At 40.5% G+C, this 27142-nt stretch overlaps 1 protein-coding gene across 5 annotated transcripts in view; it reads right to left on the bottom strand.

Moving 5' to 3' along the window:
* Positions 1-27142, bottom strand: part of CDK15 (cyclin dependent kinase 15) — a 112132-nt gene that overhangs the window by 42751 nt on the left and 42239 nt on the right. For all 5 annotated transcript variants that reach the window (XM_004092005.2, XM_012508345.2, XM_004092006.1 and 2 more), the window contains 3 exons: positions 18987-19110; positions 17198-17318; positions 5524-5617 (listed from right to left, as the gene is read on the bottom strand). In XM_004092005.2, coding sequence (XP_004092053.1) covers positions 5524-5617; positions 17198-17318; positions 18987-19110 — 339 coding nt within the window. The remainder of the gene's footprint in view (positions 1-5523; positions 5618-17197; positions 17319-18986; positions 19111-27142) is intronic.

The following is a 27142-nucleotide window of genomic DNA, read 5'->3' as shown; positions in this document are numbered from 1 at the left end:
AGTGCAGTGAAAAGAAAGCAAAGATAATGAAGAGAAAACAATAGAAGAAATAGGTAACAACCACTATCATGTTTTCTCTAAGGTGAAAGTTACCAGATGGTTGGTTACTTTGCATGATATTTAACTAAAGCCAACAAAATGGATACTAAAAAAAATTTTTTTAATCTTATGTTCAAAGCTTTAAGCTTGAGATTTTAAAAGTTTAAACAAAAATTCAATATACTTTATTTGGGAATTTGATCTCAGTTTCTATTTGAAAGTTATTGAATTCTTTTTCACTTGAGAAAATTACTAAATCTCTCCTTCACTGTCTGGGAAACTGAAAACCAAAAATTGTTGTTTTACTCCCTCCCTGAAGGCTCTTAAAAGGCAGCCAGTGAGTGCTATGTTTCAAACCACAGTGGTCTGAAGGGGCTGTTTATCTGCCTTTGTTGGAATGGAAACTAAAAGCATTTTGATTAATGGATTCAAAGTTTGCATAGTTTATTCTGATTTTAGAACTAAATCCAGGATTATTTATGAAAAACACTTATTTAAAATTAGTTTCTAAAATTGATCAGAAAGTGGTGACAGCTATTATTTAGATGTAAACACACACACTACAGGCACTTCAGAAAAATAGTAAAATAAAGATTCAGGACTTCTCAATGTGTTTTTATTCCTAAGAGTGAGATCTCAGGATAAATATAGAACAAATTATGGTTAGAGGTTAGGAGAGTTAGAATGGACCCATTGCTTTCAGAGATGCACTTCTGACATCAAATATCACAGATTCTGAAGTAGCTTTCCTGTTTTCATCTGTGTAGGCTACGCTTAGTAAAACACAAACTCAGGAACTATTTATAATCTGCATAATTTTCTAACCTGCTTATAGGCAACAAATGTGAAAATAGACAAATGGGAATAAATAAAACTGAAAAGTGTCTTCACAGCAAAGGAAACAATCATTAGAGTGAAGAGACAGCCTTCAATGGGAGAAAATATTTGCAAGCCATACATTTGATAAGGGGTTAATATCAAAAATATATAAGGAACTCAATAGCAAGAAGACAACCCCATTAAACAGTGGGCAAAGGGCTGGGCACGGTGGCTCATGACTGTAATCCCAGCACTTCGGGAGGCCGAGGCAGGCAGATCACCAGAAGTCGAGAGTTTGAGATCAGCCTGGCTAACATGGTGAAACTCTGTCTCTACTACTAAATATACAAAATTAGCTGGGCATGGTGGTGCACACCTGTAATCCCAGCTACTCTGGAAGCTGAGGCAGGAGAATTGCTTGAACCCAGGAGGCGTAGGTTGCAGTGAGCCAGGATCAAGCCACTGCATTCCAGCCTGGGCAACAGAGTGAGACTCAGTCTCCAAAAAAAAAAGTGGGCAAAGGACTTGTTATGGTTTAAATGTTTGTATTCTCTTCATAATTCATGTTGAAACTTTATCCCCAATGCAACAGTATTAAGAGGTGCAGCCTTTAGCATGTGATTAGGACACAAGGACAGAGATGAATGCCCTTATAAAGGAGTTAGAGGGAATCAGTCAGGCCTGTTTGCTCTTCTACCCTTCCACCATGTAAGGACACAGCATTTGTCCTCTCTGGAGGATGCAGCGACAAGGCACTAACTTGGAGACCAAATCTCTCACTGGACAACAGGCTACAGTGCCTTGATCTTGGACTTTCCAGCCTCTAGAACAGTGAGAAATAAATTTCTGTTCCTTTTTTTTTGAGATGAAGTCTCACTCTGTTGCTCAGGCTGGAGTGCAGTGGCACGATCTTGGCTCACTGCAACCTCCTCCTCCTGGGTTCAAGCAATTCTCCTCTCTCAGCCTCCCAAGTAGCTGGGACTACAGGTGCACACCACCACGCTCGGCTAGTTTTTGTATTTTTAGTAGAGATGGGGTTTCACCATATTGACCAGGCTGGTCTTGAACTCCTGACCTCAGGTGATCCACCCACCTTGGCCTCCCAAAGTGCTGGGATTACAGGCGTGAGCCACCGCACCCGGCCAATTTCTGTTCTTTATAAAGTGCCTGCTCTATGGGATTTTGCTATGGTAGCAGGAATGGACTAAGAACCTCAATACACATTTCTCAAAAGAAGACCTACAAATGGCCAAGAGGTATATGAAAAAATGCTCAATATCATCAATCGTCAGACAAATGAAGGCTAGGACCATGGTGAGATATCGCCCCACAACCATTATCAAAAAGATGAAAGAGGTGTTGGCAAGAATGTAGAGGAAAGGGAACATTTGCACACTGATGGTGGGCATGTAAATAGTACAGCCATTATGGAAGATGCTATGGAGGTTCCTCAAAATATTAAAAATGGAACTACCATATGATCCAGCAATCCCAATGCAGGGCATGTATCCAAAGAAATGAAGTTAGTTTGTTATCTACAGTCCCATGTTCATTGAATGTAGTTTTGTTATTGCATCTATAGTTTCTTGCTCTGCGGACAAAGTGGGAAAGTCATCACGTTCAGCAGCTGTGTTATCATTTATACCACTATGTCTCAAGCAGGTTAGAAAATTATTATTTTTTCTCTTTCCAGCATAGTACCTAGCCCATTGTGAGTCCTAAAGAGTGATCAGGCCTTGAGAAGCATCTTGTTCACTTTATTCTATGATTTCTAAGTGCTGTGCTAACTGTACACTAAAGAACCAGAAAATGATTGTTTTTTAAATTGTGTGGTCATTCAAAGATAGTATGTCATATTTTAAAATGTTATTTTAAATTTATATTTATTATTATTAGAGATGGGGGTCTCACTATGTTGCCCAAACTCCTGGGATCAAAGGATCCTCCTGCCTCAGCCTCTCAAGCAGTGGGGACACAACACTATGCCTAACTGTATATTGTATTTTAAAAATCAGTTTACAAGGCTGGGCGCGTTGACTCATGCCTGTATTCCCAGCACTTTGGGAGGCCAAGGCAGGCAGATCACGAGATCAGGAGTTTGAGACCAGCCTGACCAACATGGTGAAACCCCGTCTCTACTAAAAATACAAAAATTAGCCAGGCGTGGTGGCGGGCACCTGTAATTCCAGCTATTCAGGAGGCTGAGGCAGGAGAATCGCTTGAACCGGGGAGGTGGAGCTTGCAGTGAGCCGAGATGGCACCACTGCACTCCAGCCTGGGTAGTAGAGCAAGACTCCTTCTCAAAAAAAAAAAAAAGAAAAAAGAAAAAAATCAGTTTATATACAACTCTTCAAATACTAATGGCACACAAGGATATACTTATATTCTTTTCAAATAAACTACTCTTCAAATATCCTAATAGCACATCTTATTTCAGTATTACAATTTATATTAACTATCAATACATACATCCTTTTACATATATACATAGTTTATGTTTGTTTCACATATATTTACGTATACTTCACCCATCACCCTACCTAGACTGAACAACACTTGAAAATACAGATCATGTATTTTTCTTATTCTTCTTTTTTTTCCCCCTTGGCTTATAGCTTCTTACAAGACCTTGTAGAGTCTTGTAGAGTTACTCGCCTTATATATGGTAAATAAGTGTTGTTTCCTAATTAAATGACCAGGAAAAACTCTGCAAATGTATAAAAGGTCATTGCAGTGTCAGAACTGCAATTGTGCTTCCTCTATTGTGGACAAGAAATAATACTGCTAAGTGAAAGAAGAGAACAATCGGGTTAAAATTCAGGTAATACTTGCTAGCAGTCAGGTTACTGAAACATCTGTACAACAATTTGTGTGAGACAGGAAGAAAGCAAACATCTATTGAGCATTTATGGTGCATGGAGCTTGTTATGCATTTGTTTTTATGGAATTCTCAAAGAAAGAATTAGGAAGTCCTTATCATTGTTCCCATTTTACAGACAAGGAAACGAATCAGAGGGACTACATAACTTGCCCATGTTCATTTAGCCAGAAAATGGTTAGAATTCAAGCCCAGGTCTTTGGACTCCAAAGCTATTACAGCAGGCTGTCTCCAGCTTAGATGATGTTATAGCACCCAATAACATAATGTGAAGATAGCATTTCTCTGTCTTGCAAGAAAGGTTTTAGAAAAAGCCTTTTGTCTTGGATTTTTTTTTTAAGTTATGAATGCTTCCCAGTTTTTCCCATGTTCCTTCATAATAGTCCCCATGTTTCTAGAAGAAAATTTAATGTCAGTAATTAATCTCTATAAAATGTCTTAATTTCACAAAGTACATTTTATTTTAGCCAGAAGACAAGGAGCAGGATCCAGGATACCAAGTAATAAAGTACCCCCCTGCACCTCACCGATTTAAAGCCGCTTGACACATTCTACAACATGGATGAACCTTGAAAATATGCTAAGTGACATAAGCCAGATACAGAAAGACAAATTTGTATGATTCCACTTATGTGAAGTACCTAGAATAGGCCAATTCATGGAGACAGAAAGTAGATTAGAGGTTACTAGGGGCTAGGGGAGTGTGGGGAGGGAAGATGGGCAGCTATTGTTCAGTGGGTCCAGAGCTTCCCTTAGGGATGATAGAGAAGTTCTGGAAATGGATAGCGGTGATGGTGGTGCAACTATATGAATGTATTTAATGCTGATAAGCTGTACACTTAAGGAGGGTTAGGATGGTAAATTTTATGTTTTGTATATTTTACCACAATAAAAATATGACCAAAAAAGGAAATATACAGATGACTATAGTATGACTGTAATATTATATAAGGGCCATAAAAACAAAGCATATCATAGGCAATTGCGGTAGGGATAAATAATGAATTAAGAAATGGAGCTGCATACACAAAGGCACCTTGACACTTTAGGAACTTGGTTGTGGATAAGCATGATAAATGGTACACTTCTCTCACACTAAGAGGGAAAGCCTCTGTTCTATCAGGGTTCTATGAAAATTTTGTGTCTTTCTTTTGTTGCCCAGCCTGGAGTGCAGTGGCATGGTCACAGCTAACAGCAGCCTCAACTTCCCTGGGCTCAAGTGATCCTCCCATCTCAGCCTCCCGAATAGCTGGGACTAAGGTGTGCGCCACACAGCCCACTCATTTTTGCTTTCGTAGACATGGGGTTTCACCATGTTGCCCAAGCTGGTCTCGAACTCCTGGGCTCAAAGCAATCCCAAAGTGCTGGGATTACAGGCATGAGCCACTGCACCCAGCTAAAAATTCTGTGTCTTATTTTCAGCTGACAAAGATCCAGGGCCAAATATATGGTAGCATTAGAAGTGGAGGTAGCAAGGTACGGGCATGTCTGAGTAGTAATGGCAGAAATTGCCCTGGGAGGTTAAGACAATAATAATGACAGGGAGCAGGAGACCTGAACATCATTCAGTGAGCTGGATTCATGGGCTGCTATGCGGCAACAGGGAGTTTCCTGACCACACATTCCCAGGGTGCTTATAGCTGTGGCAAATGCTACAGTTTCTACAATCTTAATATACGGCTTAATATCTCAAAGGAGATGGACTGCTTCATTTGTCTGTAAGGCAAATTTGGTTCAAAACTTAAAATGCAGATATTTCATTTTCTTTAGAAGAATTCTTCTCCTACCTCCCAGATTTTCTCCAGCTGTTCAAGGATGTTGGAAACCCCAGGAAACAAAGGTTGACCCTGGAACATTTCAATAAAGATGCAGCCTGCACCCCTAGCAAAGGAAACAAGAGTAAATTGACACTTTGAAAGAAATCATACAAGCGAAACTGAACTACTAGAATTTCTCTTCCCAAGAAATATTTTACGGAGAGTTAAATACGGACCACATGATATTAAAAGTCTTGGGCCAAAAAAAAGTCCCTATGTCAAAAATAAGAACGGCCCACAGCTTTTTATTAAAATGGAACACCACGAGCAGCAGTTAGGAAAGCAGTAGAGTTAGCAAACATTGTAGATCATTCAAGCTCATTACCTGTTTTAGGAGAAGAGGGGAAAGTACTGTATCCCCAAATTTCATTTCATCCCCACTTTTCATTGAGTCTAAGATGCTATCATTGTAAGAAGCATCATTGGTTTTTTGCCATTAAGAAAAAAAAATGCAAGTTAAACTATGACATGATCAGAATGTTCATTTTATACTTATTGAAAGGGCTGTTATAAATTTAATTAAATAGAGATTATTTTCTCATATAGCATACTTGTACATGAAAAAGAGAAACATTAAGCAAAATAAATTGGTTTCGGTATTCCTAAAACTTTTTCACATTCAGCATTTGACTCAGACTCTTTGATGTCTACACTTACCCATGTATCATCCTCTATATTAAGAATTTGATGATGCAGCATTTCTTAAAATAATCCATAAAAGAACAGAACAGAGTCATTGGCCCTGGGCTCCTAAGCTGGCCTTGCAGTTATGTAGTGTTAGCTTACTTTTGACTCCTGCTAAACATGAATGTTGCAGCTGCTAAGCTGAATGTTGCTAAACATGTCTGATTTACTCCTTCTCCACAACCATTTGGTTCCTAGGAGTTAAAAAAAAAAAAAAAAAAAAAGGACTTTTCTTTGCAGAATTTTCTTCCAAGTCGCTGACACCAATTCTGCAATTTTTTTTTTTTTTTGTGGAATCTTGCTCTGTCGCCCAGGCTGGAGTGCAGTGGTGCGATCTCAGCTCACTGCAACCTCCGCCTCCCAGGTTCAAGTGATTCTCCTGACTTAGCCTACCAAGTAGCTGGGATTATAGGCACCTGCCACCATGTCTGGCTAATTTTTGTATTTTTAGTAGAAATGGGATTTCACCATCTTGGCCAGGCTGGTCTTGAATTCCTGACCTCAAGTGATCCACCCACCTCAGCTTCCCAAAGTGCTGGGATCACAGGTGTGAGCCACTGTGCCTGGCCATTCTGCAAGTTTTGATGCTGGCTCATTTGATGTTCACACATGTGCAATTCTAACTACAGTCACAACTGCAGCCTGGCTGACTTATACTGTTAGATGCTACTGATTATAAGGTGCATCCTGATTTAATGGGAAATGTTCATCTTTAAATAGATTAAACAGTGAAATGTAAATTTTCTTTCATACATGGTCAAGCTGAAGGATAATTACAGAGGGACAGGAAGGAGTAAGATTTATTTTGCTAATAAATCTTAGCAAAAATCAGATTTTTATTCTCATAAGTCTTTTGAGTGTTAAAAGTGGCTCAGGTGACTGATTACAGAGACTATCCCCATGGTCCCATACTTCTCTCTCTCTCTCTCTCTTTTTTTTTTTTTTTTACTGCAAACCTCTTTCACTACACCACATAATTTTGCAAACTCTTTTAATCATTTTGCCATTTTTGTGTGGCATGATAAAGAATGAAATTTAAGTAAAACATTTTATCATAGATAATATTATTAAAATTTATTATCAAGTTTATTTTAAAATATGGTCCTTAATATTATTCATATGTGTTTATTACATATTTTTACTTTCTCCATCTGACTGCAGACATATGGTCTTTTTTTTTTTTTTTTTTTAGTACAGATGGGGTTTCGCCATGTTGTCCAGGCTGGTCTTGAAATTCTGGGCTCAAGCAATCTACCTGCCTAGGCCTCCCAAAATGCTAGGACTACAGATGTGAGCCACTGTGCCTGGCCTGAAAAACACTGTTTAGATTACTTTTCATTGATTGTGTAGGAGAAAACAGATTTCTTGACAATCAAGTTTAAAAATTGCTTAGTGTCTGGTTTGGGAACAGAATACCTATTAAAAGAAAGACTGAAATTTATTTGTATCTTATCCTGTAAAAATATACAAAAACCCTTTTCATAACCAAATATTTGGTTTTAGCTTAACTGACTGGCTTGTTCTTAGAGTTTTGTTTAAAAAATGATATCAGACTGAGTTTTGCAAGCAGGTTTTTCCTCCATCAAGCAACAGGTTGTTTTTACTGCCAATTTTTTTTTCCCTTTTTTTTTTTTTTTTGAGATGGAGTCTCGCTCTGTCGCCCAGGCTGGAGTGCAGTGGCGCAATCTCGGCTCACTGCAAGCTCCGCCTCCTGGGTTCACGCCATTCTCCTGCCTCAGCCTCTCCGAGTAGCTGGGACTACAGGCGCCCGCCACCACGCCCGGCTAATTTTTTTGTATTTTTAGTAGAGATGGGGTTTCACCATGGTCTCGATCTCCTGACCTTGTGATCTGCCCGCCTTGGCCTCCCAAAGTGCTGGGATTACAAGCGTGAGCCACCACGCCTGGCCTTTTTTCCTTTTTTTTGAGACAGGGTGTCACTCTGTCACTCAGGCTGGAATGCAGTGGTGCAATCTCAGCTCACTGCAACCTCCACCTCCCAGGTTCAAGTGATTCTCCTGCCTCAGCCTCCCAAGTAACTGGGATTACAGGCATGCACCACCATGCCTGGCTGATTTTCGTATTTTTAGTACAGACAGGGTCTCACCATGTTGGCCAGGCTGGTCTCAAACTCTTGGCCTCAATTGATCCACCCGCCTCAGCCTTCCAAAGTGCTGGAATTACAGGCGTGAGCCACCATACCCAGCCTTATTGCTGATTTTTAAAAAGCCAATTTGGATATAACAGCCCCATTTTATTCTTTTTCTTTTTTATCTTCTAATTTTTTTTATAGAGATGGGATCTCACTATGTTGCCCAGGCTGGTCTTGAACTCCAAGCCTCAAGCAATCCTCCTGCCTTGGCCTCCCAAAGCACTGGGATTACAGGTGTGAGCCACCACACACTTGGCCTATTTTTTCTTTTCTACTGATTTTTGCTGTATAAGAAACATCTTGATATGGGACACAAGAATTTTGATCAGATAAATGTAACTTATGAATTTGGTAAAGTATCTTGAGGTAAATTTTTAGAATTATTGTTATTTTAAAGTTCCTCATTAACTTGTATTTAAATATCCATGTTCTTTTTGTCTCCTGTCTTTAAAACAAGAGATACTAAGGGTATAAATGAAACAATATATGAAGGCAAATAAAAGTGATGGAAAACTCTCAAATGCTTAAAAACACCCTGGTTGCTAGCAATGGTCCACTAAGAGATAAGCCAACTGAGAAACCTAGTTAGTGGGCACCACCAAATGGTCTCCACCCTGCCCCCCATGACTTCTCCACATGGACTTTCTTGAAAGGCCTCAGACCATTTTGTTTTGAAGTAAAAATAAGTATGTGTCTGTGTATATAAAATACATACATAATTGGGTTATTACTTGCTTATAAAATAGAAATGGAAATGTACTGGCTTTTAAAGGCATGAACTAACCCTCTATCCAGTTCCCAAACACCTTCCAGAAACCCCAGGAGCTCACAAACCACTAGAAGGATTGAAAACATTTTAAACAAGTTTCAAAAAATGACATTCCTAGGTTTAAACCTGTAATTCACTTTCTTTTCTCCCCCAAAAAGCCTTCCATTGCCTGGAAGAAGCTTGTTGCCTTTTCAAGGTGTGTTTTCATACTTACAGCTGTAGGGAACAATGAAGTCATTTTGTTACACAATTCCTTAGTGTCCTTTATCTTCTATACCACTAAACTTGTATACAAAATTATGTAAAATATATTAGCAAAAACTAGAGCATTCAGGCCATTACGTAAGTACCATAAAGTAACACAAGATGTTTGTGTTCCAGAGATAAAATGCCAATATTTGGTTTATATGGTTGAAATTCTCCATTTGCATTTTGGGGAAGGTTGAAACCTTCCTCATCTAACAAATCTAAGTCTAAGGTTACTCATTTATATACACACACACGCACACACACTATGTATATAGTGTGTGTGTGTATGTGTGCACTTGTGCAAGCCTTTAGAACACTTATAAGACAAAATTCCTAAATCAATTTTATTTCAGTACATGGACTATCCATAGGTACTGTAAATATCAATGCATTGATAATAAAATAAGCCCACACTGTAAATTTGAAAGGTGACAGATCTGTTCTAGGTGTAAGCTTGTAATCCCAGCACTTTGGGAGGCCGAGGCGGGCGGATCACGAGGTCAGTTCGAGACCAGCCTGGCCAACGTGGTGAAACTCCGTCTCTACTAAAAATACAAAAATTAGCTGGGTGTGGTGGTGTGTTCCTGTAATCCCAGCTACTCAGGAGGCTGAGGCAGGAGAATCACTTGAATCGGGGAGTTGGAGGTTGTAGTGAGCCGACATCACACAACTGCACTCCAGCCTGGGTGACAGAGCCAGACTCCATCTAATAAAAAAAAAAAAACTATGCAATTTATCTTATTTTTTCATTTCTGTTCAGAACTGTTTTTTTTTTTTAAATTTGCTTCTTACCCTTAAGAATACAAGTCATGTGGCTATCATCTATTTTGCCCACCACAGACTATTCTTAAAGCAAACATTTTAAATATTCTGAACATTCAAGTCCAGATAGGGAACCAGCTTCTATTTCCATTTATTTTTCTGTTTTGTCTTTAAATCTTCATTCCTGGGGCTCCTCTTACCCTACATATCTTTAAGCTTCCCCTGGATTTCTGCTCTGTGGAGATACCCCTGGGGCAGCCCATGTAGATGAAGGGGAAATTTATATGCAGGGGAGAAAAGACCCGGTGACATCAAACATTAAACCCTTCCAGAAGGGAGAGATGCGCTGGGTCATTTTATTGTTGCAACTGTGGTTCTTCAGTCAAGTTAGAGGAAACTGCTTACATGTTTTCTCCTCTTTCTGGTTCTCCTCCTACTTTTTCTCTATTCTGAGCATGAACAAATTCTTCCATAAGCCAGGAAAGATTCCTCAGATTCCTTAGGCAATCCCTGGAGAAAAAAATCCATCTCAGGAGTTTTAGGCTTTTTGGAGGTGCAAGGAGAATATCAAAATGTTGTTGGGAGAAATGAATCAGTATTTCATTTTTTACTGTTGAAGTTAATTCAGAATAACATAACATATGGCAGTGACATGACATTCTCACTTGCTTTTCTCTAGACCACTCTTTTTATATTTGGAAGTTTGCAGCGAGAAATGTGACAGTAAAGGATCTGTTAGGCGGAGACAACTTTCTCTAGTCCTAACACCAGCAGCTGCCTGAAACTGATACTGAATAGCTGCCTGAAACTTGTGCACTGAAATAAATGCTTCTTGAAAACTCAGTGTACTACGACATGGATGAACCTGGAAAATGTTATGCTAAGCAAAACAAGCTGGACACGGAAGAGGTATCGTAGGATTCCACTTACATGAGGCACCAAGAATAGTCAAATTCATCAAGATAAAAAGTAGAATCGTGGTTACCAGGGGATGAGGAGAGAGGGTAATGGGAAATTATCATTTAATACGTGCAGAGTTCGAGTTTGGGATGATGAAAAGTTCTGGAGATGGACAGTGGTGACGGTTACACAACAATGTGAATGTACTGAATGCCACCGAATTGTATACCTGAAAATGGTGATGAATGGTAAATTTTATGTATACTTTAACACAGTACAAAAAACTAAAAACCACACCATTTAATAATTCTAAAATATTGCATTTTTCTCACTAAAGTCACTAATGGAATCTTTTAAGGTCTGAAAAGGTAGCAGAAAGAGAGAGAAGAAAAGACGTCGGAAGATGAGAGAATGTTGGTTGGGAGCTTTGGGAATAACCAATATGTCCTGGTTGCAAGTTTTCCATAATTAACTAGAGCCCCTGTTTATTTGCCCTGGCCCCCTACTGACACTGCTGCCACCAGGCCTCATTGTGAAGGAGAGGCTCTGCACTACGGGTTATAATTGGTTTCTTTAAGACAAAGGCACTAATGCTCACTCAGTGTCATCTACCTCCTACAAAGGCATTCACTTTGGACCCTATGGGGTTGCATGGCCTAGCAGAATAGGATTATTCTTTCTTTTTCATTCTTTGTCAACTGGAAATCTTCTCCCTTCTCACTTCCCCTCTTATCACTCTGAAAAGAAAAAGAAAAAAATGGGAGGAGAGGGATCTCAGTGTAAACACCCAAGGTCTAGCAATTACTTGGAGGGTAAACAAATATAGTGAGCTCAATGGAAGATGCATATTGTTCTATTTCTACATTACATTTTTAGTTTTACCAAGCAAACAACAATCCAATGGAATGAATAAGAGTAATAACAATAATTTTAACTTATAACTGCATTTTTATATTGTAAGTGTCATTGTTATTCATGGTTAAATTCATGAAACATTTATCCATGGAATAACATACATTTTTGTATATGCAGTAAAAAGGTAAGAGATATAGGTTGGTGCAAAAGCAATTATGGTTTTGCCATTACTTTGAATGGCAAAAACTGTGATTACTTTTTCACCAACCTAATACATAGTTTAAGAGAGACTTAAAGAACTGGTAGATGAGCTGAAGAAATTACCCAGAATGCATCACAGAAAGTTAAGGAAATGGAAAATATGAAGGAGAGAAGAGAAATGGATAACAGAAGAATGTGGTCTAATAGTGTTTCATTGGAGCTCTACAGAGAGAGAATAGAATAGAGTCAATATTCAAAAAGAAAATGGCTGATGAAAGACATGAATTCATAAATGGAAGAAACACAAGATATACCAAGCAGGCCAAGTAAAAAGAAATCCACACTAGACACCTCCTAGAGAAAACTGCATAATTATAAAGGCAAAGAAAAAAGTCTTTAAAACATCCAGAGAAAATGAGATCACCTGCAAAAGGAAGATAATAAGGCTAAAAGCAAACTCCTCGACAGCAACAATGGAAGACAAAGAAGGGGAATGACATCTTCAAAGTTCTGAGAGAAAATAACTGTCAGTCTAGAATCACATCCCCAACAAAACTACCTTTCAATAATTAGGGTTTATCGTCTGAAAACAAAAACAGAGAATTTGCCACCAGCAGGCCTACACACACACATACACACACACACACACACACACACACAAAACAAAACACTCTAAAAGATGTGTTTCAGGAGAAAGGAAAATTATTCTGAAAGTGGTAACTAAAGTGTACAAAGGAATAATGAGCAGTCTTAAATTTATTTGCACTTAATGAAAATAGCTTCAAAGCATATAAAGCAAAAGTGGACAGAATTCTGACAAATAAAAAATATAGTGAATGAGTTCAACACACCTTTCATTGGTAGGTTAAAAAGACGAAGATAATATAAAGAAGATTTGGATAATACAATTAGCAACCTTGAATTTTTGAACATATGTAAAAATGGGTACTTGGCCAGGCGTGGTGGCTCATGCCTGTAATCCCAGCACTTTGGGAGGCCGATGTGGGTGGATCACCTGACATCTAAAGTTCGAGACCAGCCTGGCCAACATGGTGAAACCCTGTCTCTACTAAAACTACAAAAATTAGCCGGGCGTGATGGTGTGCACCTGTAATCCCAGCTACTTGGGAGGTTAAGGCAGGAGAATCGCTTGAACCCAGGAGGTGGAGGTTGCAGTGAGCTGAGATTGAGCCACTGCATTCCAGCCATGGAGACAGAGTAAGACTCTGTCTCAAAAAAAAAAAAAAAAAAAACAAAAAAAAAACCAGCACTGAACAATTGGGCAGACACACACATTCTTCTCAAACACACATGAAGAAATTACAAACACTGATTACATATTAGGCTAGTGCTGCCTTACGCTAACTTTGATGAAACAGTAAGGATTTCGCAAGTTGGAGGCAACTTTTAATCTTGAAATAATTTCAAACTTACAGTAAAGTTGCAGCAGTATAAAGAACTCTCTTATATCCTCCAAACAGGTTCATCCATTGCCAGTATTTTGTCACTTTTGTTTCATTATTTTATCTGTCTGTCTGTCTGTCTGTCTATATCTTTTCTGAAGCATTAGGGAGTAAATTGTAGATATCATGACTCTCCATCCATAAATAATTATGTTGGTATTTTCTGAGAACCAAAGTATCCTCTTACATAACAACAGTGCAATTATCAAAATCAGGAAATTTAACATTCATCCAATACCCCTATCTAATCCACAGTCCCTACTGAAATTTCACCTATAGTCCCTACAGTATTCTTTAGAGCACCATCTCCCCCAAGATCCAATCTAGGACCATGCATTACATTTAGTTGGCAGGTTTCTGGAGTCTCCTTTAATCTGGAACAGTTCCTCAGTCTTTATCTTTTAAAATCTTGACACTTCTAATAAGTACAGGTCAGTTACTCTGTAGAATGTCCCTTAAACTAGGTTTATCTGATGTATCTTCATGAAGAAGATGAATAGGCTGGGAGACTTGGCCTACAAGATATCAAGTATTATTGCAAAGCTATAGACATTAAAAAAACCCTGAAATATTCACTAACAGAAAATAAAGTATAGCTAAACAGATCAACATGGATGAATCTTAGAAACATGTAACATATTGAATGAAACAAAGCCAAGTCACAGAAGACTAAAAGCAATATTACATCATGGCTGAGGCAGGAGAATGGTGTGAACCTGGGAGGCAGACCTTGCAGTAAGCCGAGATGGCGCCACCGCACTCCAGCCTGGGCGACAGAGTGAGACTCCGTCCCAAAAATAAAAACCCTCAAAATCAAGTAAAACAAAAAAAATTCTTTAGAATACCTCTAAAATGTAAAAGGATTATTTTTAAAAAGATATAAGAGAATACTGATGAAAAAAAGAAAAAAAATCAGGTAGAAGGCCTTCTAGTGGAGGGGCAGGTTGATGGAAAAGGGACACAGTTGATAGGAGAGTATGGATTATGTTCTAGTTGTTACACTGGGTAGCAGGTTATGAAGCTCACGTTATTAAGCTTCTTAATTGGTTGGGCATGGTGGCTTATACCTGTAATCCCAGCATTTTGGGAGGCCAAGGCAGGAGGATCTCTTGAAGCCAGGAGTTTGAGACCAGCATGGGCAACAAAGTGAGACTCTGTCTCTACATTTTTTTTTTTTAATTAGCCAGGTGTGGTGGCACACACCTGTATTCCCAGCTACTCAAGAGGCTGAGGCAGGAGGATCACTTAAGCCCAGGAGTTGGAGGCTGCAGTGAGACAATCTCACCTCTGTACTCCAGCCTGGGCAACCAAGGGAGACCCTGTCTCTAAAAGTAAATTAAGCTTCTTAATCTACGTCGGCTTTCTTAATCTTGATACTACAGACGTCTGGGGTTGGATAAATCTTTGTTGCAGGGGGCTGTCCTCTGCACTGTAGGATGTTTAGCAGCATCCCTGGTCTCTACCCACTAGATGCCAGTGCTACCCCCCACTACCCCACCCCCAGCTGTGAAAACAAAAAATGTTTCCAGACATTGCCAAATGTCCCCTGCAGAGCAAAATTGCTCCCTGGTTGAGAATCACTGATCTACATATATGTTATATATACTCTTGAATGTTTTAAATATTCCATAATAAAATATAGTTTAAAATTGATGGGCAGAAGTTTCACTCTCTCTGTGAAACATAATCAGGAAGACATCATTAAGAGCTGAGTAAGCCAGAGCCTGCCGGAGTCCTTTGAAGTGACAGTGCTGAGTAGTGTGAGCTGACAGTTTCAGGAGGGTTTTGACTAGCAGATGATATTTCTATAAATTGTATCGGGTATCAGAAATCAATGACTCTGTACTGGAGAAAAATGTCTGCAACCTTTCTTAATTCTTTGGGAGATCTAAAAGCTTAGTTTAGCCTTTTAGGACACCATTTAATTTTTAAAAATCAATTATGGATTTTTGAAAACGGGGCTTTGTGTTTTTATGTAAACCCTTTCTTCCAAGGTACTGAAAGAGATTCATATATTTCATTACCTTTGGGGAGTTGTCTGTGTCTGTAAAATCATCATATATCTAACAGTGGCCCCCAAATGACTGGGAGGTCTCCAGGAATATGATCCAGAGAAAATAACACTGCCGTTCTAGGATGATGAGTGTCTGAGAGCCTATGCTCACTATTGTACCCCATTAACTTTAGAGCCTCCCCAACTCTGTGGCTTTACTTGATAGCACCTATCTGGATTCCTTCCTTCCTTCCTTCCTTCCTTCCTTCCTTCCTTCCTTCCTTCCTTCCTTCCTTTCCTCCCTCCCTCCTTCCCTCCCTCCCCACCTCTCCCCCCTCTCCCTCTCCTTCTCTTTTCCTCTCTCCCTCTCTCTCTCTCTCTTTCTCTCTTTCTTTCAGATGGGGTCTCGCTCTGTAACCCAGGTTGGATTGCAGGGGTACCATCAAGACTCACTGCAGCCTCAATTTCTCAGGCTCAGGAGATCCTCCTACTTCAGCCTCCTGAAGTGTTTAATTAGCCATCACACCTGACAAATTTTTTTAAAAAATGTAGAGACAGCATCTCACTGTGCTACCCAGCCTGGTCTTAAACAACTGGGCTGAAGCAATTGATCCTCCAGCCTTGGTGTCCCAAAGCGCTGTGATTACAGGCATGAGCCGGCAAGCCCAGCCACCTATTTGGTTCTTATATTTGTACTACAGTTCCATTTAACTCAGATGGAGAGAGTTTATTACCTTCATTTTTTAAAATGGAGAAACATAGACACAGAGAGGATACATGACTTTTTCAAGATAACGGAATCCAAAGTTAATTAATTAGAAATCGAACTGGCATGAAAATCAGGTGTCTTGAAGTTTGGTCTTTATGCTTTTTTTTTTTTTCCCTAAACCAGGCTCTGAACTACGTTTGGACATGTGTGAGTATGTTCATGCAGATGTGTGTGCATGCACATGCACGTGCGCACACATCTGTGTGTCTGTGGTTTGGGGATGTATGTTTGTTTCTCTGAGGATAAGGTGTCAAGGAGGAGACAAGACAAAGGATTAAAGAGAGGAGCTAGAAGGAAACGCATGAAAGAAAGAGCATGAGATTGCCAGGGTGCAGTGGTGCCACCCTATAGTCCCAGCTACTCAAGAGGCTGAAGTGGGAGGACTGCTTCAGCCTGGGAGCTCAAGACCAGCCTGGACAATATAGTGAGACCCCAATCTCAAAAAATAAAATAAACAGAAAGAGTGTTGGATTCAGAAGATGCCTTGGGCAAGAACTCTGTGGGTCTCAGTTCAACAGTAAAAGGTTATAGAATAATTTTAAGAATCTTATATAAATATTAGTATTTTTTTAGTAGAGCTACTCAGGAGGCTGAGGCAGGAGAATTAATTGAATCTGGGAGGCGGAGGTTGCAGTGAGCCGAGATTGCACCACTGCACTCCAGCCTGGGCAATAGAGCGAGACTCCATCTCAAAAAACAAACAAACAAACAACAACAAAAATATATATATATATATACCATATGATTGCCATTTTTAGAATTATTATTAAAATATAATGTAGATGATAAAGCAACCCTTGTGAGTAGGATGACTCACATTTTCTCCATTTTCTTGGCACCACTCTTACCATATGTCCAGCTCAGAGGAATATTCAGTGGCTCCCAGCAAAGCATCGGGGGGCCGGTACCAGAGGGTCACGACTTCTGAAGAGTATGTCTGGCTGGGAATGGACTTGGCCCGGGCAAGACCTGTCCAAAAGGGAAAAGCATAAAATCCATTGTTCTGGACCTTGGCTTGCACCATCATGCACTGGACCAGGGTAAACACCATTAAAAAAAACACACACACACACAAACTTTAGGTGCTTTTAGTAGAACTAATCGCTATCTTGACTCTATCACTTTGTCAAGTGAATTTCTCAAATTTTGGCCTGCTTTGCAGCTAGATGTGGCCTTGGCAGCTGAGTGTGGTCAAGTGACTAAGTTCTTGCCTATATGACATGAACAGAGGTGATGTGTGAACTTCCAGATCATGCCTTAGTGGAGGGGTTAAGGATTCTGCTTCCCTTTTCTCCTTCCTCTGGGCTGTGATGAGCAGGAGGTGGCAGCCATCTTGAAACGTACAATTGGGGATGGTGGAGCCACGTGACAGAAGCAGCCTGGGCCAAGATCACATGGGGCCACCATACATGCTCTGCGTGCTTAGGTCAGGACTGTGATGCGAGAGAAAGTTAAGTTTCTAGCATGTTATACCTCTGTAATTTTGGGTCTCTGTAACAGAAACTGAGCTGTTCATGACTAACATGGCCACCTTCTGTTTTGGCACTCCAGGAAAGCCCAGTTTAGTAGATAAACGGTAGGGACTGCTCATCCAAATTAATTAGTTTGATAGGACCTTAGATGAATTTCTAAGTACTGTTCTGCAAAATTAGTCTTTCTGTCAGTCAGCTGTTTATCTCACAGAATTGCATGATCTATTGTTGGGAAAAACTTCAAGAGATGAGTTTGTTATTGTGGAGAATTGATAAACAAATACCTGTTAAATGCTTACATGTCAGGATAAAAGCTGCCATCTCACAATAAATACTGCAGTGATAGTATCACCATTTGGCATCTGCCAAACAGGGAAGAGTGGTTCCTTAGCTCACATAGAGCCAGTTTTTCAACAAGTATTTATTAAGCACCTACTATGGTACCAGGCACTAGGGATAAAATGATAAGCAAAAACAAACCCAGGCTGCCCTCATTATGCTTACAATCCAGTTGAGACAAAATCATCATGCAAATCTATATATATTTGTGCATGTGGGTGTGCTCACACATGTGTATTTATTTGTACGTATGCATGTATGTATTTATGTGTGTGAATATAATTATAAACTGTGATAAGTGCTAAAATGGAAAGATATAGTGATACTTAGAGGAAATCTGCTTCACTTTAATGGGAATAAAACTTTGCATCTCACACTTATATAAAGAAGGTAGGAGAGCATGAACAAGTGTCCTGGAGTCTCCATCCTGACAGGAGTCCATGCTACAATCTGGGGTTAGCCTCTTTATCATCTTGGGATAATCTCAATCTATTCCAATATAATTTGTATATTCACTTAGATTTAGGAAAACTTACTAAATACAGTTTACTCTACCAATGTCTCTATATCAAAACTGGCAGTGGGGCAGCAGGGGTGCCCAGCTTTTGGCCATCTGACTAAACTGGGACTTGGTGGAATCCTAGAAAGCTACCAATCCCTCCCTGTTTCGTGCCTCACACTTCCTTTATGGTAGTTTGATAGCCTCACAAAGCATCATGTTCTCGGGCCTCCAGTTTTCAAAGGCCAGGCCCAGTCAACGCTTAAACAAGTGCACACAAAAGCGTCATTGTTCACAGCCCAGAATGAGACCCGAGGGGCGACTTACCAAAATCAGCCAGTTTGAGCTCTCCCAGGTGACTGATGAGTAAGTTCTGAGGTTTCAGGTCCCTGTGAAGAACGTGTTGGTGGTGGATGTACGCCAGGCCCCGCAAAAGTTGAAACATGAAAAGCTAGAAGGAAGAAACACTATCCATAAGGAGATTTGAGCCACCACGTGCTGATTTCACCTCTAAATCAAAAACAGTCATCTCAAAGAATATAGTAAAAGCGTCTCTTGAGAGACCAAAAAAAAAAAAAAAAAAAAAAATGAAGAAGAAGAAGAAGATTTTTACATTCAGAGGGGGAAGAAAAAGGACAAGGAAAGTCAAGTAACTAGACTGTGTCCTAAACAAAGGGATTCTGGCTTTTCCTGACATCTCATTTCTTTGATACTGAAGGAATTACCCTTCTTTAAAAATCTAAAGTGAAACTTTGAAGTTTCCTTTGGAACACTAGTTATTGATTTAGATGTGAAAGATTTAATTTTTTCCCCACCAATGAACTTGGCATATAAGATCAAAGTTGACCTGGAAATGATATTCTAAAGTTTACAACTGCTTAAGTTTTCCAGGCTCTCTGATATGAAACCCTTTTAAAAACACAACACAAGGAGATCACACTAAAAAATATATCTTTAGATGGTATTAGAAAATAAAGAAATCTTTATCTTTTTAAAGCTATTTTTAAAGTCTTAAATTCAAAGTTAAAACAAGGGAAATACACAGTACAGATGAAAAGGGAAGAGAGACCAAAAGAAGTTAGACCCTCCCCCCTCAAAAAAATCAAAAAAGAATAAGGAATAAATTGTAGGGGGAAGAAGACAGAAAGGGTAAATGGTAGTGGTGGAGAAATAAAAGGGAAAAACACATTCTGAGCCCCAATTTAAAAATGTTTCATGTGGTTATGAGGCACAGAAACCAAAGCCATTACTAGGTTCCCATCACTACAGAAACTTATGGGAAAAAAAGAATGCTTAGTATTCCAAGTATCTTTTGCTATTTTCCAGTGCCATTGGCAATTGAGAATTCAAACACCAACATCAGTATTTACAAAGACCTATGTCAACTGAGAACATGTTCTGGCAGTTGAGAAAGGAAGGGCCAGGCCCAGCATTCCTGGGACATGGGCAAAATGGCAGATGCAGAGTTATGTGGATTAATCCTCTTTTTCAATAGCATCTTAGAAAGCTAGGACCTTCAGAGATGCTAGGACCAGTAATGACCTAACAAAGACCTGGAGACACCGGAGCCAAATGGTCCGATGGAAGCAGGAGCATGGGGAGTTTACCTACCATAGCATACCTGCAGCTGTGCAGGTTTCATGTAGCTACCACATCAGGTTCATAAACCATTTAAGAATTTTAAAAATTTCTTATGACTCCTAGTTCAAATGTTAACTGGTTCTATGAATCTTCCCAGCATTTTCTCTTCCTGGTGCTTCAAATATACACACACTATTCATTTTACCATTCACCAAGCCACGAAGCTTCCACAGCACAAAATTCCTACACTGACATTTAAGCCTTCTGATTGGTTATAAATATAAATGTTCATGGAAAAGATAATACAAACAACCAGCTTAAATTCCAGGTAAAAGACAAGAAGATACCATAGTATGTGCTTAAAAATACATTTTGCAGACTGGCCCAGTGGCTCACGCCTATAATCCCAGCACTTTGGGAGGCCGAAGCGAGCGGATCACCTGAGGTCAGGAGTTCGAGACCAGCCTGGCCAATGTGGTGAAACTCCATCTCTACTAAAAATACAAAAATTAGCCAGGTGTGGTGGCGTATGCTTATAATCCCAGCTACTCGGGAGGCTGAGGCAGGAGAATTGCTTGAACCTGGAAGGCAGAGGTTGCAGTGAGCCAAGATCACGCCACTGCACTCCAGCCTGGGTGGCAGAGCAAGAATTCCATCTCAAAAAAAAAAAAAATGTTTTTCAATATGCAGGACTAGGGAAAGAGGAAGATGAAGACAGGTAGATAGAAGACAGAAAGCTGGTGACCAGTGAGGGATACAGCCTTTGGGATAGCAAGCTGATCCTCAGTTTACAGAGAAAACTAGGGCTCAATGTAACTTTAAAAACATGTCTAGGGGCCGGGCGCGGTGGCTCACGCTTGTAATCCCAGCACTTTGGGAGGCCGAGGAGGGCAGATCACGAGGTCAGATCGAGACCACAGTGAAACCCCGTCTCTACTAAAAATACAAAAAAATTAGCCGGGTGTGGTGGCGGGCGCCTGTAGTCCCAGATACTCGGAGAGGCTGAGGCAAGAGAATGGCGTGAACCCGGGAGGCGGAGCTTGCAGTGAGCCAAGATTGTGCCACTGCACTCCAGCCTGGGCGACAGAGCGAGACTCCGTCTCAAAAAAAAAAAAAAAAACATGTCTAGGAAGAGTCAGAGCCAAGACTCAAATTCAGACTTGTCTGACTCCACTCTACCATCTTGAGAAACGACAGCAAATGAAAACATGACAGGGAAGGAGAGAGCCAGCTGGCTGAGTCAGAGACAGAGCTTCTTAGTAGGTCAGCTTGAAATGCCTTTTATGTCCCAAGTGTAGATTGTTTTCACTAATTAGCCACAGTCCCTTCCCACCTTCTTGCCATTCAACCCCTTTCCTCTCTGCCAGATACGTCTACAGGCATTTGTAGGTGGTAAAGCACTGCGGCATTAAGGTATGGTATTTTATAACCACATTTCTCAAAACTGCAGTCTGTGCTGACAAACCTCACCACCCACTCACCCTTTCATCCCTTCCAACCTGGATTCTTCCTTCAACACTGCAGAAGCTTCACCAATTATTGCATCCTAACATAACCAAATATGATGATGTCTGCACAGTTCAACATCAGCTAGATTGTGGGTGACTCTTTCCAGAAAGGCTTCCCAGATCCCAGCAGTTAGAGCTGTTTCCAACTCAATAAGTTTTGGGGGAACAAAATAATTCCATTGAACTAGTGCCATCTGGGCCAGGAGTTACTCAAAAACCAATGAGATCAGTTAGCCAACTCCTTATAGGGAAGCCTGAGTCCTTCCATCCCCCCTGGAATCCCTGGGACTCATTCTACTAGAAATCTGAAACAAGATAGCCTCACTAGGATTCCCACCCTGTCTTCCTTGGTCACAACTCAAAATATAAGCCTCTGACTATTCCTTTTCCTCCCAACATACTCATCTCCATTCTGCTCTGTGCTTCCTCTGTTTAGCCTCGTATCTATTGCTCCTCTCTCTCCCAAACATTTTCACTGTTTACTCTCCATTCTTCAATCCTGCTTTAAAAACTACCTAAAAGCTAACCTCTGGTGAATTTCCTTCTGGCTCCTTTCCTTAAATGAGACCTTGAGCTCACTGCTTCCCTATATTCTCAAGTGGATGTTAATTTTTCTATAAATTCCTCATACCTTTGACTACTGAGAAGTGTCATAAGCTGCCTCCCTTTTCCCCGCTACCACTTCAAAACCATTACTTCCCTACTTTTAAGTAAAAACTCCTGTCCCTTGGATTTTAATGCCATCCAGCCACATCTTCCATTACTCTTCTTTTAGTGGTCATTCACTGAACTCTCAATCACTCTCTGTCATTCACTGAAGATGTGGGCACTTGGATCACAGCTGTTGACTCCATGACATTAGTGCCCATGAGAACAGCTCTAGCCAACCTCAGCTCCAATGATCTGCTTCTCCAATCCACTTCAGACACTAACTCCTGTGGTCACACACTAGATCTTGCCATTGTATGGAACTGTTTGTCCTCTGAAATACAAAATTCATCCCCCTATAAAAATGCTTTTGCAATGATTGTGTCATTCATAATGTGTTTTTACCATGGTTTCCCATGACTTTTCCTATGAAACCCAATGGATACCTCTTATTCCTTATCTTTGCAGCATTTGGCATCATAGACCATGCCTTCCTTCCTGAGGCACTCTCTTCTTTTGGTTCCACAATCTCCTAATTTTCCTTCTACCCCTCTGGCTGTTCTTTTTATAGGTTCTACTTCTACTAATATCTAATATATTGATATTCTGGCCAGGCGCAGGGACTCACACGTGTAATCCCAGAACTTTGGGAGGCCAAGGCAGGAGGATTGCTTGAGCCCAGGAGTTTGAGACCAGCCTGGGCAACATAGCAAGACCCCATCTCTATAAAAAATAAAAATAGGCCAGGCACGGTGGCTCATATCTGTAATCCTTGGCACTTTGGAAGGCCAAGGCAGGGGGATCACTTAAGGTCAGAAGTTCAAGACCAGCCTGGCCAACATGGTGAAACCCTGTCTCTACTAAAAATACAAAAATTAGTCAGGCGAGGTGGTGGGTGCCTGTAGTCCCAGCTACTTGAGAGGCTGAGGCAGGAGGCTGGCTTGAACCCAGGAAGTGGAGGTTGCAGCGAGCTAAGATTGCACCACTGCACTCCAGCCTGGGCAACAGAGCGAGACTCCCATCTAAAAATAAATACATAAATAAAAATAAAATTAAAAAATAAAAAATAAAAAATAATAACATACTGATATTCTTAGGGTTCCATCTTTGATCTTCTGTTATGACTCTACACATGCTCCCTTACCTATCTTACCCACTGACAGTGCTCTAATGAACAACTGTATTCTGATGATTTCAAAATCTTTATCTCCAACTCAGATTGCCTTTCTACTTTAGGCCCACACAGTCTGGAGTTCGCCTGTACATCCCATAATCACCTCAAACTTAGCATGTCTAAAACACAATTCATGTTATCTCTCCAAAATAAATTTTTCTTTCTGATTCTCTATCACAGTGAATGGCACCATCATCCATTTTAATACTCGGATCCAGAAAAAAATATCGCTGACTCTTGTTTTTCCCATCAGTTCCGGCTAAGTAATTGGTCTCATATCTGTCCACTTTCTCCCACCATCATCTCACATCTGTACCAATGTGGTTCTGATTAGCCTCACTGTCAAGGCTGGAACCTTAACAGACACCAGCATTCAGGGAATGAGTAGAGGGAGAGAAGTTTTCTGTGTGAGTAGGGGGAGAGAGATAGAAGAAAACAAGGAGAAAGTAGGGTCAGGGGAATATAACATTTCAAAAAAAAAGTATTGCCCTCATTCCAATCTATTCACCACACTGTCATCAGTGTAAGCTTTATAAAAAGAAAATCTGAATTTATCACCTCTTTGGTTAAAACCATTTAATGGTGCCTGATATAAAATAGCACGACTGTGATATTGTGAAATATATATTTGATCTTCAACTAAATTCCTGACAGCCATCTCCTAAAACCCTTAGAATCTCCAAAGTGATGTCTTTTTGTAGAGTTGACTGATAGCTGGCAGACCGTTGGGTAGCTTTAGGATAGGGACTGGTCACTGGAAAGACCAAGGCATGATTAGGGAGGGGAGAGGGGCTGAAGGTTAAGTTGATCACCAGCGGCCAATAGTTTAATAAATCATGCCTACACAATGAAGCCTCTGCAAAACCCAGAAAGATTAGGATACAGTGACCTTCTGGATAGCTGAACTCTCATGGAGGCTTCTGGAGGGTGGCTTGCCTGGGATGGGCATGGATGCTCTGTTCCCCTTCCCACATTCACTGATGCCTCCACCTTGGAGAACTCATCCCTACTCCCACCTGCTTTGATTTGGATAACCTCTTCCTTTGTGCCTCCATATACCCACAATAAATTCCTTTATTTATTAGTGTGTCCCTCACAAATCCACAAGGTCAATGCAGTCAAGAGTATGACTTTTAGCTGTATTCCTGATGCTTGTAATACTGTCCACCATACCTTCCTTCTTGAAATTGCTTCTTCCCTTGACTTCCATGACAGTGTGTATTTTTTTCCAGATGCTCTACATTCCTACAAGCTGCTTCCCTTCGTTCCTTAATTTCCTGTTCCTCTTCTCATCCCAAAAGGCAAAAGTCTCATCATCAGTCCTCCTCTCTTTGTGTATTTGCTCTTTTGGTTGCCTACTCCTTGGTCTTCTAAACTCTATGTGCTGATGACCCTCAGATCTACACGTCGAGCTCACAGCTCCCTTCTGAGCACAGATTTCCTTTTAGGTTGCCTACTGCTCATTTCCCTTTGGAGATCCTGTTTCACCTGGGACCTCAACACGTCTGAAACAGGACTCCTCCTCTTTCTCTCCAAACCAACTTCTTCTCCTATTTCTGTTAATAGAGCTACAATTCTCCTCGTCAGTCAAACTCAAAACCAGTTATGTTTGGCCCCATCCTTTCCCTCCTCATGCTCACATTACCAAGAGGTGAACTCTTCTTTGTTACTGATTTTCACGTTCCTCTCCATTCTTATTGTCACTACCATATCAGCCTTGATTACTAATTGCTAACTAGATCCTTGCTGCTTGGTGCTTGGCTCTTGACCAGCACCATCTGCATCAGCTTGGCTCATGTTAGAATGCAGAGGCTCAGGCTTAAACCCAGACTTGTTGAGTCAGGTTCCCGGTCACTTGTCTGCTTTTGAGTTTGAGAAGCACTAGGCCAGGCCACATCAATAAACTCTTTGGCTCACCCCTGTAATTCCAGCACTTTGGAAGGCCGAGGTGGGAAGATAATTTGAGGCTGGGAGTTTGAGGCTGCGGTGAGCCATGACTGCACCATTGCACTCTAGCATGGGTAACAAAAGGAGACCCTGTCTCAAAACAAACAAACAAACTCTTAAGTGGAATCCTTGACTCTAGTCTCTTATTTCCTTTCATACATCCTACAGACCACAGTGATATAAATTTCTTCTGATCAATTATTTTCTTTCAACTCAAACTTAATGACTAATGACTGTACTGTCTAAGGAATAAAATCCACGTTTCTTTCTTTTTTAGGGACAGGGTCTTCCTCTGTCACTCAAGCTGGAGTGCAGTTGTGTGATCATGGCTCACCTCAGCCTCAAACTCCTGGGCTCAAGCGATCCACTCGCCTAGCCTCCCAGGTAGCTGGGACTACAGTCGTATGCCACCATGCTCAGCTGATTTTTAAAATTTTTGTAGAGATGAGGTCTTGCTATGTTGCCCATGCTAGTCTTGAACTCTTGGGCTCAAGCGATCTTCCTGACTTGGCCTTCCAAAGTGCTGGAATTATAGGTGTAAGCCACTATACCCTGCCTAAGGTCCACATTTCTTAGAAAATGAGGCTCTCAGCCACCTACCCAATCTATTTCCCCAGACTTGTGTATGCTGTTTCACTAATATATTCTGTATTTCAGGCCAACAGAACTAGAAATGCAGTATGGCACTAGTGGGAAAGAATTTTAACTAAGAATCACTTTTAGCAATGGCACAAGCTGGTTCTATAACCTCAGGCAAAATGTTTGTCCTCTCAGATCTTGGATTTCTCCTCTGCAAAATAAGGAAGTTAGACCAGGCCAGTGCTTTAAAGATTTTTTGACTGCAGTCTACAGTAAGAAATATATATGTATCCGGTATTCACATCCATACACAAAAATATAAGTACAGTTACAATTGGAGCAAAAGTTGCAGAAAATAATACTTGCTCTTTCAAAATGTAATGCATGCTAATATTTTCTATTCTCTTCTCATCCATTTATTTCATTTTTTAAAATGCAGGTTGCTAACCACCATATTGATTTCATAACGCACTAATGGAACCTGGAGATTGCAAAACACTGTGTTTCCTCTAACCCTAACAAGCCATGACTCTGGGGTCCTCTTCCTTGAACATATCCTGTATTTCCCTACTCTGTACCTTTGCTGAAAACATTTTCTCTCCCTGTAACATGCTCTCGTATTCCAGACTCTTGAAATGCAGTGTGTTTAAGATCTGAAACTTTTTTTTTTTTTTTTTTTTTTGAGATGGAGTCTCACTCTGTCACCCAGGCTGGAGTGTGGTGCGGCGATCTTGGCTCACTGCAAGCTCCGCCTCCCAGGTTGACACCATTCTCCTGCCTCAGCCTCCTGAGTAGCTGGGACGACAGGCACCTGCCACCACGCCTGGCTAATTTTTTATATTTTTAGTAGAGACGGGGTTTCACCGTGTTAACCAGGGTGGTCTTGATCTCCTGACTTCATGATCCACCCGCCTCAGCCTCCCAAAGTGCTGGGATTACAGGCTTGAGCCACCGCGCCCGGCTGATCTGAAACTTCTTGAAACTAGAAGATATCTTTGATGCCGTTGCACATCTACAGTACTAGATCGTATTTCTTTCTTGACATT

This window comes from Nomascus leucogenys, chromosome 22a (genome assembly GCF_006542625.1).
Source record: "Nomascus leucogenys isolate Asia chromosome 22a, Asia_NLE_v1, whole genome shotgun sequence".
NCBI lineage: Eukaryota > Metazoa > Chordata > Mammalia > Primates > Hylobatidae > Nomascus > Nomascus leucogenys.
This window is presented reverse-complemented; position numbering and strand designations above follow the sequence as displayed.